The sequence below is a fragment of the Macrobrachium rosenbergii genome, chromosome 26 (assembly GCF_040412425.1).
Source record: "Macrobrachium rosenbergii isolate ZJJX-2024 chromosome 26, ASM4041242v1, whole genome shotgun sequence".
NCBI lineage: Eukaryota > Metazoa > Arthropoda > Malacostraca > Decapoda > Palaemonidae > Macrobrachium > Macrobrachium rosenbergii.
Genome location: NC_089766.1, coordinates 43,344,753 through 43,362,208, shown reverse-complemented (window position 1 = coordinate 43,362,208; position 17,456 = coordinate 43,344,753). Strand labels below are relative to the sequence as shown.

The following is a 17,456-nucleotide window of genomic DNA, read 5'->3' as shown; positions in this document are numbered from 1 at the left end:
ATATGTATATATATACATGCATATATATGTATATATTTGAATATATATATATATATATATATATATATATATATATATATATATATATATATATATATATATATATATATATATATATATATATATATATATATATATATATATATATGTATATATATATATATATATATATATATATATATATATATATATATATATATATATATATATATATATATATATATATATATATATATATATATATATATATATATTATATATATATATGAATATATATGCATATATATACATAAATATATATGTATATGTGTGTTGTGTGTGTGTGTGTATAATAAACAGTATATTTTCAGATAAACGGTCGCCAGATTCACGTAAGTGAATAATACCCAAAGTTAAAAGCGCTGCTCAAGAGGTACGTTGTCTGAGAGAGAGAGAGAGAGAGAGAGAGAGAGAGAGAGAGAGAGAGAGAGAGAGAGAGAATATGTATAGACATGCAAGCATGCTTTTTATCTCTGAGAGAGAGAGAGAGAGAGAGAGAGAGAGAGAGAGAGAGAGAGAGAGAGAGAATATGTACAGACATGCAAGCATGCTTTATATCTTTGAGGAAGAGAAAGAGAGAGAGAGAGAACGTACAGAGATACAAGCGTGCTTTCAGTCTTTGAGAGAGAGAGAGAGAGAGAGAGAGAGAGAGAGAGAGAGAGAGAGAGAGAGAGAGAGAGAGAGCACGCACAACAAATTGTAACCAAGAAAGAGAGAACGAACATACAAGTATCTCTTGTATCTAAGTCAGGGTTCATCAGAACAGGACGACGCAGCGTGAGGCCACAGCCACGATTATCGTTATCTAAGGTCTTATCATCGTCGTTTATCTCAATGTTTCCCAGCCAGTGATGACGTCAGTGTTCTTAAAGTGAGGGGAGGCAGAGAAAGATTTCACGAGTATATTACTGTTGCTGTGTGCCATTCTTTTCAGTATTCAGTAGCACTTTCTTTATAATATGCTTGCATGCATGCATGAATGAATGTGTATCTTTTGACTGTTTATCTGCAGAATAAACCGCAGTTCATTAGGAAAGATTTCCGTGTAGTACCATAGCTTCCATGCAGTACCATCACTCGTTCAATCGCGTGTGAGCGACATTCCCTGGGCATTTAAAAGTCCTTTCAGTCATATGCCAAGGGGTCGCAGGAGACATCCTTAAGAGTGCGCACAGCAGAGAGCTTATAAAAGGACGCCCACGTCTTGGTGGGAACTCAGACAGAAGAAGAACGCTGTTCGAGCGAGTACTAAGCTAAACTCCTTGAGCCAAATAGGTGGATTGTTCGAGTATGGCCGTTGCTACTTGCTTTCGTCTGCTTGCGACCATTCTTCTTCTTGCAATGGCTGGTCGCTGCTACTCGCAGCAAATGGATCATATTCAACTGAGCAGAATTGCAGACTCGATTGACAACCTCACTCAGGGAGTACAAGGTGAGGGAAAGAGCGTCGGGGAATCTTGGGGAAGTTCAATGAGCTGCTTCTTTCGGATTTGTGAATCTGTCAATTGTCACATAATAGATTCGTATTATGCTTAAGAGAAATTGCGATGTTCAAGTGATATCACTAGAGGCCTCAGGGATTACTACTTAACGTGAAGGAAAGTGTTGTGAAATGATCTTCTGCCTGTCTCTTTATAGTGGTAAAATTATATACATACATATATATATATATATATATATATATATATATATATATATATATATATATATATATATATATATATATATATATATATATATATATATTATATGCATAGTGGCTCTTCAAGATTATTGCCAAGCGTTACCACGACCCATAGATTAAAAAAAAAAAAATTTTCCAACTATAATTTCCATTTTCTTTCCAGCACAAGCGGTTGCTTCAGAGAGAGTCGCCTTAGGAATCATGAAAATGTTCACCTTAATGGCCACAGGTGAGTATTAAACGTTTTGTTATTCAATGATATATATATAATATATAATACATATATATATATATACATATATATAGACACACACACACACACATATATATATATATATATATATATATATATATATATATATATATATATATATATATATATATATATATATATATATATATATATATATATATATATATACACAGTATATATATATACATAATTTACTAATAAACTGATCTCAAAAGTGAAGGAGCACAGAACAAGAGGTGTTTTTTGCAGAGATGATGAGAATATCGCATCGAGGTTAAGTAAGAGGCAGATAAAGGTAAGGTCAGAGAGAGAGAGAGAGAGAGAGAGAGAGAGAGAGAGAGAGAGAGAGAGAGAGAGAGAGAGAGAGAGAGAGTACATTTGGCCAAGTACTCCCGAGAGGAAAAGAAGTTGGACTGGAGGAGGAAAATGTTGAAAGAACGATCAGAGAACAAACAGAGCTTAACAACACAAGCTGACAATGGAGGAATTCGAAGAAGATGCCGTCCACTTAAGATGGAGTCAGTATCCACTTATCCACTTAAGATGGAGTCAGTATCCACTTAAGATGGAGTCAGTATCCACATAAGATGAAGTCAGTATCCACTTAAGATGGAGTCAGTATCCACTTAAGATGGAGTCAGTATCCACTTAAGATGAAGTCAGTATCCACTTAAGATGGAGTCAGTATCCACTTAAGATGGAGTCAGTATCCACTTAAGATGGAGTCAGTATCCACTTAAGATGGGGTAAGTATCCACTTAAGATGGAGTCAGTATCCACTTAAGATGGAGTCAGTATCCACTTAATATGGGGTAAGTATCCACTTAAGATGGAGTCAGTATCCACTTAAGATGGAGTCAGTATCCACTTAAGATGGAGTAAGTATCCACTTAAGATGGAGTCAGCATCCACTTAAGATGGAGTCAGTATCCACTTAATATGGGGTAAGTATCCACTTAAGATGGAGTCAGTATCCACTTAAGATGGAGTCAGTATCCACTTAAGATGGAGTCAGTATCCACTCAAGATGGAGTCAGTATCCACTTAATATGGGGTAAGTATCCACTTAAGATGGAGTCAGTATCCACTTAAGATGGAGTCAGTATCCACTTAAGACGAAGTCAGTATCCACTTAAGATGGAGTCAGTATCCACTTCAGATGGAGTCAGTATCCACTTCAGATGGAGTCAGTATCCACTTCAGATGGAGTCAGTATCCACTTAAGATGGAGTCAGTATCAACTTAAGATGGAGTCAGTATCCACTTAGATGAAGTCAGTATCCCCTTAAGATGAAGTCAGTATCCACTTAAGATGGAGTCAGTATCCACTTAAGATGAAGTGTATCCACTTAAGATGGAGTCAGTATCCACTTAAAATGGAGTCAGTATCCACTTAAGATGGAGTCAATCATTTGAAAAGCTGAACGTAGAGGATAGAAAGAGGCAATATGGCTGACACAAGAATGGAAGCTTTGTGAATCTGAGAAAGCCTGTCCAATTGACTGTCAAGGATGTGAAGAGGAAAATTGAAAAGATGAAGAATCGAGTCACCCAGAGTTGATGGAGTCACAAGTGAGATTCTACATTATGTTGGTGATAGCCTAATCAAGTGTTTGACCAGGGCGTGTAAGGTATGTCTGGATTTTGGAAAGATTCCAGAAGAATAAAGTCAGAGAAAAAATGGTTCCTTAGTATAAGAGAAAAGGTGATTCTGTATAAGTGTTTAAAAGAATTATGTGGACACGTTTTCACTTTAAAGATTACCTGATAGATAATAATAGAAGAACAGTGCAAGTTTAGGCAAAAGGGAGAGCTTGTGAATCTTAGATAATTTTGTGAAGAGACAGATAGTGTTATTTACCAAAGCAGTAAAGGAAAAAAGCAGATTTGAGGGACATGAGAAATCTTATAATGAAATTACTAGAGATGGAATTTGGAGGGCAGTGAGGAAGTACAGAGTAGAATATCAATGTATGAAAGTGATAAAGTTTTTAAGATGAAAGCAAACCCTGTGCTAGAATTTATAGGTAACATTAGAACCGCTTACAGTGAGCCATGCAAAAGATCATGTGGGTGGCACATGCATTGCCCAATGAGGAACTAAGCCTCGGATAAACCATCTTGAACACTTACACAAGAATATTCAACACTGTTATGAAATATCTTTATCTGACTTACAGATCATTTTGTCTGTGGGAGGGGTTGGTTTAAGCTGAGATCCTCCTGTTACTTCATCAGTGAAGACACCAGTACTTGGGAAGAGAGCCGTCAAAAGTGCATAGCCTTGAATTCTGACTTGGTCAAAATCACTCATGACGACGAGTACAACTTCCTCCGTGGTGAGTAAAAGTAATCGTGAGTTTAAATGTAAGGAAGCCACTACAATAGTACCATCAAGTTTGCTTTATCAACAGAGAAGTCACTGTTCTAAGCTCAAATAGACCTAGTCAAAGATTCTGATCTTTAAAGCATTTGATATTACTGAACACAATACACTTTAATAGGAAGTTGCTGGTATGTACCAGTAAGCCCTTAGAGAACTAAGTTAACATAAAGGTTATTTCTTTTACTGGTACCAGCTGGTATCCCCAGAACAACTGCACTGTCTTGGCGATCTATCTCTCAAAATGAGTTATAGAGGAGTAAAGCTAGATTATATATAATAAACTTCGAACAAGTTCACCTGTCATCTGTTTCCATAGAATTTCTAGACAGCTGATATAACTTTTATTTTCAAAAATGGCCTATGAGACAAAGATGGATAATTATACTTTCCCATTCAATCTAATCAGTTATTCTCTTTGCAGATCTTGCAAAAGGTCACCACACCTACATAGGACTGAGTGACCTACAAGAAGAGGGGACCTATAGATGGGTTGCAGATGGCACCGTTCACCAAATCGTTGAATCATGGTAAGATCTGAAGTTGTAACAACAGTTATTCACGATCAATGAGTCAGATACCTAGATCATAAAATAGCATTATGCTTCTCCAATAAAACTAGGGAATAAAATAGAATTTAAATTTAAAGGCCAAAGCCAAGCTGGGACCTCTGAGGTCATTCAGCGACGAAACCGAAATTGACAGTAAAAACATTTGAAAGATATAACAGAGGAAAACCTCGCAGTTGCACTATGAAACAATTGTTAGGAGAGGGTAGAATTTAAGAAGAAAGAAAGAGATTATGAATGAAGGTACAATAAAAGGAATGATAGGGGTTATAGCAGCTAGGGGCTTTAGGAAAGGATATTGTAAAGAACCTTAAGTAATGCCTACAGTGCACCAAATGACGGCACTACCCCCCCTACGGGGTAAATGAGTGAGTGACTACGACCTCTCTTCACTGTTTCTCAGCAAAGATTATCTTACTCCCACCAGGTGGCGTAAAGGTGAGCCCAACAACTGTAATGGCTGTGGACCCAACTCTGCAGGAGAAGACTGTGCCCATTACCACTCTTCTAATGATGGTCTCAATGATATTGCCTGTGACACGAAGTTCAGGTAAGGAATACTGTAAAACCATTTCAACAGAAAAGAATTGTTATTATACATGGGTAGTCCACTTCAGTTAACTCCAAAAAACAAAGTCTATAACAGCCTGTGGTGTGAATCTATTCCGTAGCTACTTTCTCAGGAATACTTTACATTGATCTAAATACAGACATCACCCCACTTACAAATGAGTTACGTTCCTGATGGCTGTTTGTATGTTGAATTGTTTGTAAGGTGGTTACTGTACTCTTCACGCCTATTTAAGTACAGTATGATATAAATTCAATACAGTACTGTGCGTCTTTTCATCCTAAAACACAATTTGCTGTTCATACAATTCTGTATTTTAAAGAAAAGGTGCGCAGAAAAAAATATGAACTTACGGGTGGCAAAGGGGAGTGCTCTGAACACAATTTTAATTTGTGATCCCGTTTGTTTATCTCTCTGAATGTTCGTAAGAAGGGTGGTGTCTGTGCACATTTTCCTTGTGCTACAGGAAGCTGAATCATTATTATCATCTTAGGCAACGGGTTAGAAGTCAACCAGGGTTTCCAGTTCAAAATTATTTCCTTAGCAGAAAAAATATGAAAACGTTATCTTATTCTACCAACAGGTACATCTGCGAGAAACCTGCCTACCTGGGTTGGAACTTTGCTTCAGTGCTAGATGAAGAAACGCCCACAGAAAAGTGAAATGGAAAATGGACTAGGCCTAAGAGTAGATTTCCTTCCAAGTGTCTACATAAAGTGAAATTGCCTGTTATGTTCTTGTATTTCTTAAGCTGTAATCTGTTGGACAACTCCACAGTTCATGTTTACATTTCTTCAATTAACAGTCAGTAAATAGAACTGCAACATTTCAGGTTAACTTACAAACTTATATACTGTATCTGTTGTGAGAGGGGTCTTTTTGGCTACAAAATAACCTCCACAGTAATTTATATGTGGAACTTCAGTATAAAGCTGTCTGGGTGCCCATTTGTTAGGAGAACTGAAGTGCTTTGTGAAGTACGTTTCTTTCAGAGTAGTTTCTCTGTTATGTCTTACTTTCTCTCCGGGTGAGCACAATCTCAGCCATCTAGGAAAGTAGGTTTGTAATTTCAATAAACAAAGTTGTTCTAATTTGAAAGGGGGTGGAATCTCTCATGAGTTTTTTTTCGTAGTCTAATTCCCTGAATTACACTTCAAATAATGGAAGCGTCATGTTGACAGACACTATTCTTTAGAAACTAGTCATATAAATCTTTAAACAAGCATTTTTTCCCTATCACCTATGAAACGATACCTACAACAGCTTTGACAGGGGATGCCTCCTTCAATTAGACAAGCAAACTTCTGCCTGTGGGTTCATTTCTTGGTTGGAAAATTTTTAGTTATCTTTGCAGGACGTGTGCATGCTGTAATGTGTAAGTTATCCCAGCAAATTTTTCAAAAATAACATTCTTGCTGTGCAAAGACAGAAAAATACTTTCTGGATTCCCTACAAGAACAAACAAGCAATATTCCATTGTGAGAAAACTTTCTCAGAGAAATTGCCTTAAAAAATCAGCTATGTATTGTTAAGAATATATACTGCATACTCAACTGCAGTACTTCTTTATCTCATTGCTTTCCAATATACTTCTGCTTTTTCATAAACATTACTTCAAGCCTAAGGCCAGACATGCAAATTATATTCAGTATTCTTTTTTAATATTCTAAGTCCCATCCTGCATTTATATAAAATCTCACCCATCAAAATTAATACTGTATCTTAAAAGACAAGAACTACATTTGTAGCCTTACTGCTCAAGAGATAAATAAAGTATTACTGTTATACTTCTCTTTTTTTCTAAAAGGATTTCTGCCGTTTAATAGCTTTGTATCACATTATTATTACATTGACCGACAGTTTCTGTACAGTATGGCTGCATGACAAGGCATACATTAATGATTACTGTTGGGGAATAAAGGAAGGTATAAAAATTGCTCCCTCTGAGATGACATCTAATTTATGATCTAAGTTCAGTGTGCTGTTATTATTTATTAATGTCACACAATTTTTGATGAATTCCTGATAACTTAAATGAAACTTAATCATAGAATAGAATATAGCATTTAGTCCAAAGGCCAAGCGCTAGGGCCTATGAGGTCATTTAGCGCTGAAAGGAAAATCGAGAGTAAAAGCTAACAAAGGTGAACAGGAGGAAAACCTCACAGTTGCACTATGAATTTTTTTATTGTTAGGAGAGGGGGGAACGTAAGATGGAAGAGAATATGAATGGAGGTACAGTTAAATGAATGAAGGGGGTTGCAGCTAGGGGCCGAAGACACTGCAAATAACCTTAAGTAATGCCTACAGTGCACCACATGAGGTGCACTGATGGCACTACCCCCTTACGGATTAAGTGTGCCACTGAAGCACCACATTGTAAAGGGTGCAGGCAGCTATTTGAAACTCCACCATTTTAACCTGGTTACTCTATCGGTATCCTCACTTCTCTGTCTCTGTCCATGTGGGTCCAGCTCCAACATATTTCAACGTTTAAACTAGCTTCACATAATTTGTGGAATGTAAATTAATTTGTTGTGCAAAAGAACGTCAGGCATTTACCTTCAATAATCTCCGGTGTTGAATTTATTGCAATCAGTTTCTGTCTGGGAAAGATTCAATTTGTTTCAAGTGAAGTGGCAGCAAATCCTACTCTTGTTAAGGGATTTGGAACCATCAGTATAAAATGCACAATGGGGACATTTGCATCTTCAATCTTCTAATGTGTAATGCTTATAATGTTCACGAGTACTGGCATATTTTCCAGACAAATACAGGTACCCTTGGAGGAGGCAGTCGAGTTCTAGAAGAAAACTAATCTTCAGATATTTCGATTCTTTGAGATTATTAGCTCAAATTGGGAAGGGTGGAAGATGGTTTGTCACGACAATGACTGATCAAACAGCTTGTTAGAGGAGAAACACTTATTTACACTTTCTATTGCACTTCAAGAGTAGATTCTTAATATTGCAATTTTAAATCACATAACGATCCATTTATCATGACTTAGCAGTCCAGCATAGATTAATAATGATGTTCTTTTAGTTCCCCAGGTCATAGATAGCTTTCCAATTCAATCATATCTGCCCTACATGTCATATACACAACATTAAGTTTTCAAGTTTTCATTTATAAAAATGTCTGACCCAAGAAATTGTTCAACTAATGGGCAATACCAATTCTCTCTTTAAATTTGATTTCAAGATTCTGTTCTAACAGACATCTCTCCAGATGTTGTTAAACACTTAGTGGTTTTTAAAATACGCTACTTTCTTACACCATTAATTATCTGTTTTGGGAAGTTATTAACTGCCCATGTAAGTTATTAACTGCCCATGTAAGTTATCAACTGCCCATGTAAATATTGAGCTAGCAATACATTACTAAGCGAAACTTCATTTTCTAGTTTTAATGTTCTGGCATAGCCATTAGACTATACACAGGTTACTTAGTAACTATAATCAGTTGGGAAGTATTTAATGAATATTGGTAAATGATCAGTTACTATGTTTGGGAGTAGATTACGTGTGGTATCCAGTACCATCTATATTGTTGCCCTTGTGCTCAGTCAAGGCATCTGCAGATAAGGTCTTGATGCATAGATGTACAGAATTTACGGATTTAGCCCAACCACTAGGACCCTTCAGTGAACTAACGTTTCAGCGCAGAATGGCCTCATATTTCTCAGTGCTTGGCCTTTGGACTACATCAAATATTCTATTCTATTCTATACTTATTTTAGAATCTTATGACCCTGAAACACGAAACCTACGTATACTTTAAGAGAGGAAACTCTGTCAGTCACAAACTACATACACCGCCCTACTTACAAACATTCAGACACAAACAAAAGGGATTGCAAATTAAAACTGTGTCCAGAGCTCTCCCCTTAGCTACCCGTAAGTTCAGAATTTGTTTTGTGTGCCTATTCTGTACATACAGTATTGTATTGACTTTATATCATACTGTACTTAAATAGGCATGAAGAGTACAGTAGCCAACTTACACACAATTCAACATACAGACGGCCTTCTGGGACGTAACTCGTTTGTTTGTAAGTAGGGTGGTGTCTGTATAGCACTGCAAATGCCAGCAATTAAAAAACAAGGTTACAAAAAAGTCATTGAACAAAAATGTACATATACTTTGCCATTTACAAAGTTCAAGGGGTGCAGACTGAACTGAGATGTTGAGACTATACAAAGCCTTGGTCTTTTCAAAATTAACTTAGGGTGTGAAGTGTACACTTCAGCAAAGACTAATGGCCTAAAAATGCTCAATTTAATTCATCATGGAGGAGTAAGATTGTTTACAGAAGCATTTAAATCATCTCCCACTGAGAGTATGCTGGTAGATGCTGGTGAGATGACTCTGGATCTACATTACCAGCATCTGCTGGTTCGGAGCTGGTACAGATTTCAGAGGCTTCCTGACCAGCATTTGTATCAGAAATGAAAGGCGTTGGCAGTTTTATGAAAACCATCCCATGCAACCTCAGCCATTTGCTTTTAGAGTAAAATGTATAAGTAGGCAGTGAAATATGACAAGGATGGAGAATTTACCAACAAGTCATTCAGTTAGCCCGCCCCCCCACCCCCGAACCTCTCAGAGGTAAAATTTTGTAGATATGTTCATTTTATCAAGGCAGAAATGTCCAATGAGGCAATGCGGTCCATATTTTTGGATCATTTCTCACAACATAACTCCGTTGCAGTCTTCACGGATGGCTCAAAGTCAGGTGCTGGCGTCGGCTTTGGAGTGGCCTTCCCTGATATAGAAAGAAGCGGGAGATTATCATCTGTTGCATCTATTTTTATACTGGAACTGCGTGCAATTTTAAAGGCCTTGAAGGAGATTTTAACTCAGGATGGAAATAATTTTACTATATATTGTGACTCAAGAAGTGTTCTTCAGTCGTTGGAATCTTTTAACTTTTTAAACCCATTAATTTTGAGATATTGGAATGGCTGTTTTTAGTGAAAAGAACAGGTAAAGAAATAAATTTTTGCTGGGGGCTTTCCCATGTTGGGGTGGTTGGGAACGAGCAAGCTGATCAACTTGCTAAGTCAGCAGCCACTTCCCCAGAACCCAGAGGATGTCGACTTCCGTATTGGGATGCATATCCTGTAGTGGACCAGAACATTAAACAGTTTTGGCTGTCCCTTTGGGAAAATATTTTAGCGAACCAAAAAATGGGCAGTATTACGTCATCAGTGTCTCCTTGGTCATATCCCTACATGCCAAGGAGACAGGAACGATCTCGTGCAGGAACTCAATCATGGGTTCTTGATGTCCCGTGAAAATCCTCCATTCTGCCATGACTGTACTGTGCCCTTGACTGTGAGACATTTGCTGGTCGAATGTCCCAGTCTTGGGAATCTGAGACATAGGTTCCTGTCCTGGGGACGTGCCAGAGAAGGATATCTTGTCCTAGCTACAATTCTCAGTGAGGATTGTAATATAGAGCAGCTATGTATCTTTGCGAGGGAGGTGGGCATCCTCAACAAACTTTAGATAGCATACATATAAAGTATGTGTACTTATGGATAGTGTATTTGAGCAGATATGATTATGTATATATATTTTTAGATATTTTTTATATGAAACTCCTTTTAAACTTTCCCATCTAATTTTATTACTGCGTCAATAACCTAAGTGTCGTAACTCCAGTTTGAAGACAAATCAACTAATCAATAATGTATATATACATATACACATGATTATATATATATATATATATATATATATATATATATATATATATATGATATATATATATATATATATATATATATATATATATATATATATATATATATATATATATATATATATATATATATATATATATATATACACATATATATATATATATATATATATAGATATATGTATATGACAGTTTCATAGGATATTATAATACTGGTGTAAAGAGTAAGTTCTGATATACGATTCCTGTCACAAAAATTGTTCAGAATGCTCAATTATTTGTATAGATAATTATTTGATAGTTTATCCTGAAAATTAAGTAAAGGAAGAATTACACTTTAATTCAACAGATTATGTTAGTGTTGTATTTTCATGGGAGTGCTGAGAGCTACAGCTGAAAGGCCTCTTGACAACATTTTTAATTAACTGCATCAAAAACTAGACTCACAAAGCCCCGAGGGATTTATGCGTTATTGTAATGTTCAGTGTTAGCTGTAAACAACACTGCTGCTGCCAATAATCAACTTATTCTAGAAAAGCTCTCTTCCTCACCATTATGCTTGTCAAAATTAAATCACTTATACAAGTGATATAAGCATATTTTAATTAAATTAAAGAATAGAATAGAATATAAAATTTAGGATAAGCGCTGGGACCTATGAGGTCATCCAGCGCTGAAACGGCAATTGACAGTAAAAAGTTTTGAAAGGTGTAACAGGATGAAAACCTCGCAGTTGCACTATGAATCAACTGACAGGAGAGGGTGGAAAGTAAGATGGAAGAAAGAGACTATGAATGGAGGTACAGTAAACGGAATGAAAGGGGTTGCAGCTGGGGGCCGAAGGTACGCTGTAAAGAACCTTAAATAATGCCAACAGTGCACTGCATGAGGTGCACTGACGGCACTACCCCCCTACGAGTAATTAAATTGAATGAAGAGTATGTGATGTTTGTGGTTAATGAGTGGCCCTTAAACCCATATGACTCAAGGTACAGACAGCGGTAACCACTTGTTCCGCTATACAAATTTCAAAAGTTGAACTGACTGCCTATTACTGTATATATAGTACTGCGAGTAAGCAACTTTCTTTATGAAAGCCTTCTGGGGTATATTATTATTATTATTATTATTATTATTATTATTATTATTATTATTATTATTATTATTATTAAAATTAAAACAGTTTAACAGACCACTGAGCTGATTAACGCCTCCTATAGGGCTGGCCCGAAGGATAAAAAGAAGTGGAGTCCCAGGTCTAGGCCATATGTCCAAGCACTGGGACTAAATGATGAATGAAAATGGAATTTTAAAAGTAAATATGCAAAAATGCATATGCTTCTACACTGGAACACACGCACACATTAAATACATTTACTCATGTTTCCATCTGCACAATAAAACAACTAAGGAATTGTAACCTTTGGAGCGTAAGAATGTACAGTATGTCAGTATTAAATCACTTTTACGTTTTTATGCGTAGACTGCAGCTGACAATTAAAAGTAGATAGTATACTCTTCATGGTTACAGAGAACCCTGAACCCACAAACATTTGACTCTACAGTAGACTCAAAATGCTGACGTTGGTAACCATTCGGCCATCCAGAAATCTTTTTATTGGCATTCACAGCTTAACCTCACTGTTCACTATACTGCTAGTTAAGGAAATTGAAACCTATCCGCAGAATATTTTTGATAAGAATAGAATAGAATATAATATAAAATTTACGTCAACGGCCAAGCGCTGGGACCTATGAGGTCACATTCAGCGCCGAAAAGGGAAATGAGAGTAAGAAGGTTTGACAGGTGTAACAGGAGGGAAACCTCGCAGTTGCACTATAAATCAATGATCAGGAGAGGGTAGAAAGTAAGATGGAAAAAAGAATATGAATGGAGGTACATTAAAAGGAATATGGAGGTTGCAGCTAGGGGCCGAAGGGACGATGGAAAGAACCTCAAGTAATGCCTACAGTGCAACGCGTGAGGTACACTGAAGGCACTACCCTGTCAACTGTCAAGATATTCAGAAACTCGTTTCATGAATCGTGTATGCAAATACAACGTATTCATCTGACTGGGTCACAAACAACCGGGTATTCCCGAGTTGCACTTTGACCCCTAAAGTTCCTGGGCACGATGAACGAAAAATTAACTCATTACAATTTTGTAGTTTTTAAATACTCCGGCTTATTAAGTGTTCTTTAAATCATCCTTCCCAGTGAGTTTTGAATGACAAAAAAAAAAAACTTCATTGCTTATACAATATATTTTTCAAGGCAGAATTATCCTTGGGTGGATATATATATATATATATATATATATATATATATATATATATATATATATATATATATATATATATATATATATATATATATATATATATATATATATATATATATATATATATATATATATATATATATATATATATATATATATATATATATATATATATATATATATATATATATATATATATATATATATATATATATGTGTTTATTTGACCTGAGTAAAACGTTTTACAAAAACGAGGTTGAAAGTATAGAAAGTCAGAGAGTATAACAATTTCACAGGTAGAGTTTTCAGTTATTTTTATAAATGTTCCTTGGGGACCGTAGATCACATTACACAAAACAGAACTGATCAAATAAGAGCAATATACTGTACATACTTAATTTCAGATAAGGGTAGTTCATTTTCAAAATAGAATAAGTTAGGAATTGTTCAACTCTGAGTGACTTTTAAACTGCCTTCCATGCGCTCTCACGCCAAGAAAAAAACTAGTCTTTTTTAAGATGTGTAATTATGAAATGAAAATGAAAAGCTATAAAAAATAATTGAGTTTTTATGACGGAGCAAAAGCCCTTGGAACTGCCTAAGAAACTGAAAATGAATGCATTTCAGAACGCCTACTAGTAGTGTTGCACAACTTGTAACTAATAGATAAGGAAGAGTAAACAAATACAAAATGAAGAACACCACAAATGTTGAGAGTAAAAGAATGAAAAGCAACCCCAGAGACAGACATTAGGCAGAAGACAAAAATCAACACCTGGCACCAAAAAACATTTTCATCCAAATGAAAACCTTTCAAAATGTTTGAATCATTAAGAGAAATAATAATGTAATAACACTCACCACAACCGAGACGACGCACTCCTTCTGAAAATGAAAAGAAAAAATAAAGATAATCATTGTTGATCGAAGTTATTATTGTAGAGATTGTATCTATTTTTTACATTCTCTCTCTCTCTCTCTCTCTCTCTCTCTCTCTCTCTCTCTCTCTCTCTCTCTCTCTCTCTCTCTCTCTCAGACTTACCATTCTTACTGAATAACGTTTTTACTAGTGCTTTCACAATTGAAGACACTACCTCAATCCCTGAACCAGCTATTAAATATGAAGGAGCAGAACCGCTTGACAGAATAATATTTACAGAAGAAGACGTTAAAAGCAAAATAGATAAACTTAACCAGTTCAAATCTCCTGACCCGGATGGATTCATCCAAGAGAAATGAAAGAGTTAAAAGAGGAGATAGTTCCTCACCTATTTAAACTCTACAGGAAAACTGCAGAGCAACGAAAGGCACCAAAAGGATGGAAACTAGGTAATGTGGCCCCAGTTTACAAAAAAGGTCCAAGAAAAGAGCCAGCAAATTATAGACCAACCTGTCTAACGTCAGTCCCTTGCAAGGCAAACTGAATATCCTGAAGGGACTCAGAACTACAAATGGATTACCACAGACGCATCTCCCTTTCGTGCAGAGAGAAATGGAGGGTCAGTATCCACTGACAGATGCCAGCTCTCCGCTTTTAATTTTGTTTATGAACTTCAGTGAACAGTCTTCACCGAATTGTATTTTTATATTGGAATCCTGTCAAAGTTTTTTTTTTTACAATATAGGTATTTCACAAAACTGTGTAAAGGAAGCCCCATTTAAGGAAATAGCTTAACTGAAATTTGTAGACATTTATTGATATCCTCAAGATTTTAAGGGAAGTTGCCAAATACTCCCATAAACAATATCTCTTAAAACTCACAGGGATGAAATAAAGTCTAATTGGCGAAACGGCACGGATGAGATTTGCCTGGAGAATATTTGAAATGAAAATATCTTTAAGGAAACACTTCACAAAACTGAAATATAGAAGCCCTAAATTCCGGTACCCGTATGGAATACTTCTTAAATAAAAAAAAATCAGATGAACAAAGAGAAATATAAATAAAAGGCCTTAGAAACAATTGTTTTCCCTTTATTGAACAAGCATGAACCAAAAGGTCGAAACAAAAAATTAAAAAAATTTTAAAGAAAACTGAAAAAAAAATTTACTTATTTAAAAAAGAATAAACATCCAAATTAAAAATCTTGACGTTATCAAGCGTACTGATACAAAAGTGGAAACGCATGCGTTTTGTGTCGTCATGAGGACGGAAAGGTAGTACAGGTATCTAAAGACTTAGATTTTAGTATTTACAAGTTCTTGTGGTTAAATATAATTACTGAAGTAAATGGAAGAACCCCATTACCTGAACGTCTCTATCAGTAACCTAAACAATGAAGTGAAGAAAATAGTAAGAAAATATGAAGCAATAACAAAAAAGCTGGTAAACAATGACAAACCCATTCTGTTTAGTGAATACACACACACACACACACACACACACACACACACACACACACATATAATATATATATATATATATATATATATATATATATATATATATATATATATATATATATATATATATATATATATATATATATATATATATATATATATATATATATATATATATACCTACCTATATATGTACCTTTTAAACACTACCTGTACCTTTTAAACACTCCGTTGCCCTTTGCAATTCTCTCTAGCATTGTGAAATTCATTCATAATGTGGCTTACTACAGCTGTTAGCACATTGTTTTGTTTTGCATTCTGTTTATCAACAGTCGTTACTTCTTCACCTCTTGGTGGGTGTTACAATATGCACACACACTTGGCGGCACCACCTGCAGTCATTGCAATGGCATTTTTTTTTCTTATTACCGTTGTCATCTTCATCTTCTTAATGTTAAAATATTCTCAATAAATAATCCAGCAAGAGGACAGTGGTTCTTATTAAATCTAATTTTATCACTATGAATAAATTATAGTGTTTTTCTAGTTGTCGGGAAATGGACGCCACTTCAATAATAATAAGTGCAGCGCGATGCAACAGACAGCGTCCTCGTGCCAAGAAATCACTCCCTGAAGAGTCTAATTACTGAGTCAGGGATTAATGAAACACTTTGCACAAGTATTGAATATCGCAACAGATCTTCTCTGGTTACTGCAATCGTCCTCACTCGTGCAAAAACTTCCTCGAGAAGTCCTTGGTAATTCTCCATGGAGATTCAGAGTTCATGTCGCTTTTGTTGTGCAAGTCCTGCATAGGAAAATTCAGTTCAGTAAGACAGATTATCTATCAGGTGTTTAGGACTAAGCGAGCACATTGATCTATCTTACTTTGGACTTACTGAACCTATTGATATGGCTTATTTTGGACTTCGGGACCTTATACACCCATTATTTCCTGTCTATATTAATCTTTTGATTGTTAAGCGCTGAATGGCGGAAACTGGGCACTCCCAGTGCTTGGCTTGATGGCCTCAAATTTCATAAATCAATCAATCAATTTTTAATGTTTATATAAATATCCTTAGCATATATTTCCTTTTGTAGCGACTTCAGTGTGACCGATTAATAGAAATTCCACTTACATAAACAGTAAATTGGAAGTTCATTCTATTCTGTGACATGAGGTGAAACTTATTATGGAATTTCCTCGTCCAAACGTCTGGTGTCGTATGACTTGTTCTGTTCGTCTGTAATCTAATCATATATAAACTTGTATATCGATTAAAAGTTATAAAAGGCTTCATTTATAAATGAACTTTCGTATTCCGAACAGGCTCCTACAAAACAATCTACGCATCAAATATTTTGTTATGAAACTTCCTCCAGGATTCTCATCTCATTTGTTGGGTTGTCCGAGTCCAGACGACCACATCAGGCCTCTTAACCCCTTCAACACCTTCCCAAGCTTAAGGAAAGTGTCCTTGCCGGCACAAAGCCGCCTTAATCTAAATCACCCAACCATCCTGACTTTCTAGATGAATGGAAATAGAAGCTTTTGCTGACTTCCGCTTCCCCGCAAGAAGTTCAGTTTCGCTTTTGTAAGAAATCTGCTTTTATAA

General features: G+C 35.7%; 1 protein-coding gene across 5 annotated transcripts in view; it reads left to right on the top strand.

Annotated features, from left to right (window-relative positions):
* The window catches only part of LOC136853142 (perlucin-like protein), a 62,837-nt gene extending 55,553 nt beyond the window's left edge, over positions 1-7,284 (top strand). For 4 of the 5 annotated variants that reach the window (XM_067128448.1, XM_067128449.1, XM_067128450.1 and 1 more), the window contains 5 exons: positions 1,887-1,952; positions 4,157-4,315; positions 4,784-4,889; positions 5,356-5,478; positions 6,083-7,284. In XM_067128448.1, the coding sequence (XP_066984549.1) occupies positions 1,887-1,952; positions 4,157-4,315; positions 4,784-4,889; positions 5,356-5,478; positions 6,083-6,161 (533 nt within the window). In that variant the 3' untranslated portion in view covers positions 6,162-7,284. Of the gene's footprint in view, positions 1-626; positions 1,472-1,886; positions 1,953-4,156; positions 4,316-4,783; positions 4,890-5,355; positions 5,479-6,082 lie in introns of those variants that run through there. The other variant, XM_067128452.1, reaches the window with a different exon arrangement.
* The last annotated feature ends 10,172 nt before the right edge of the window (positions 7,285-17,456 follow it).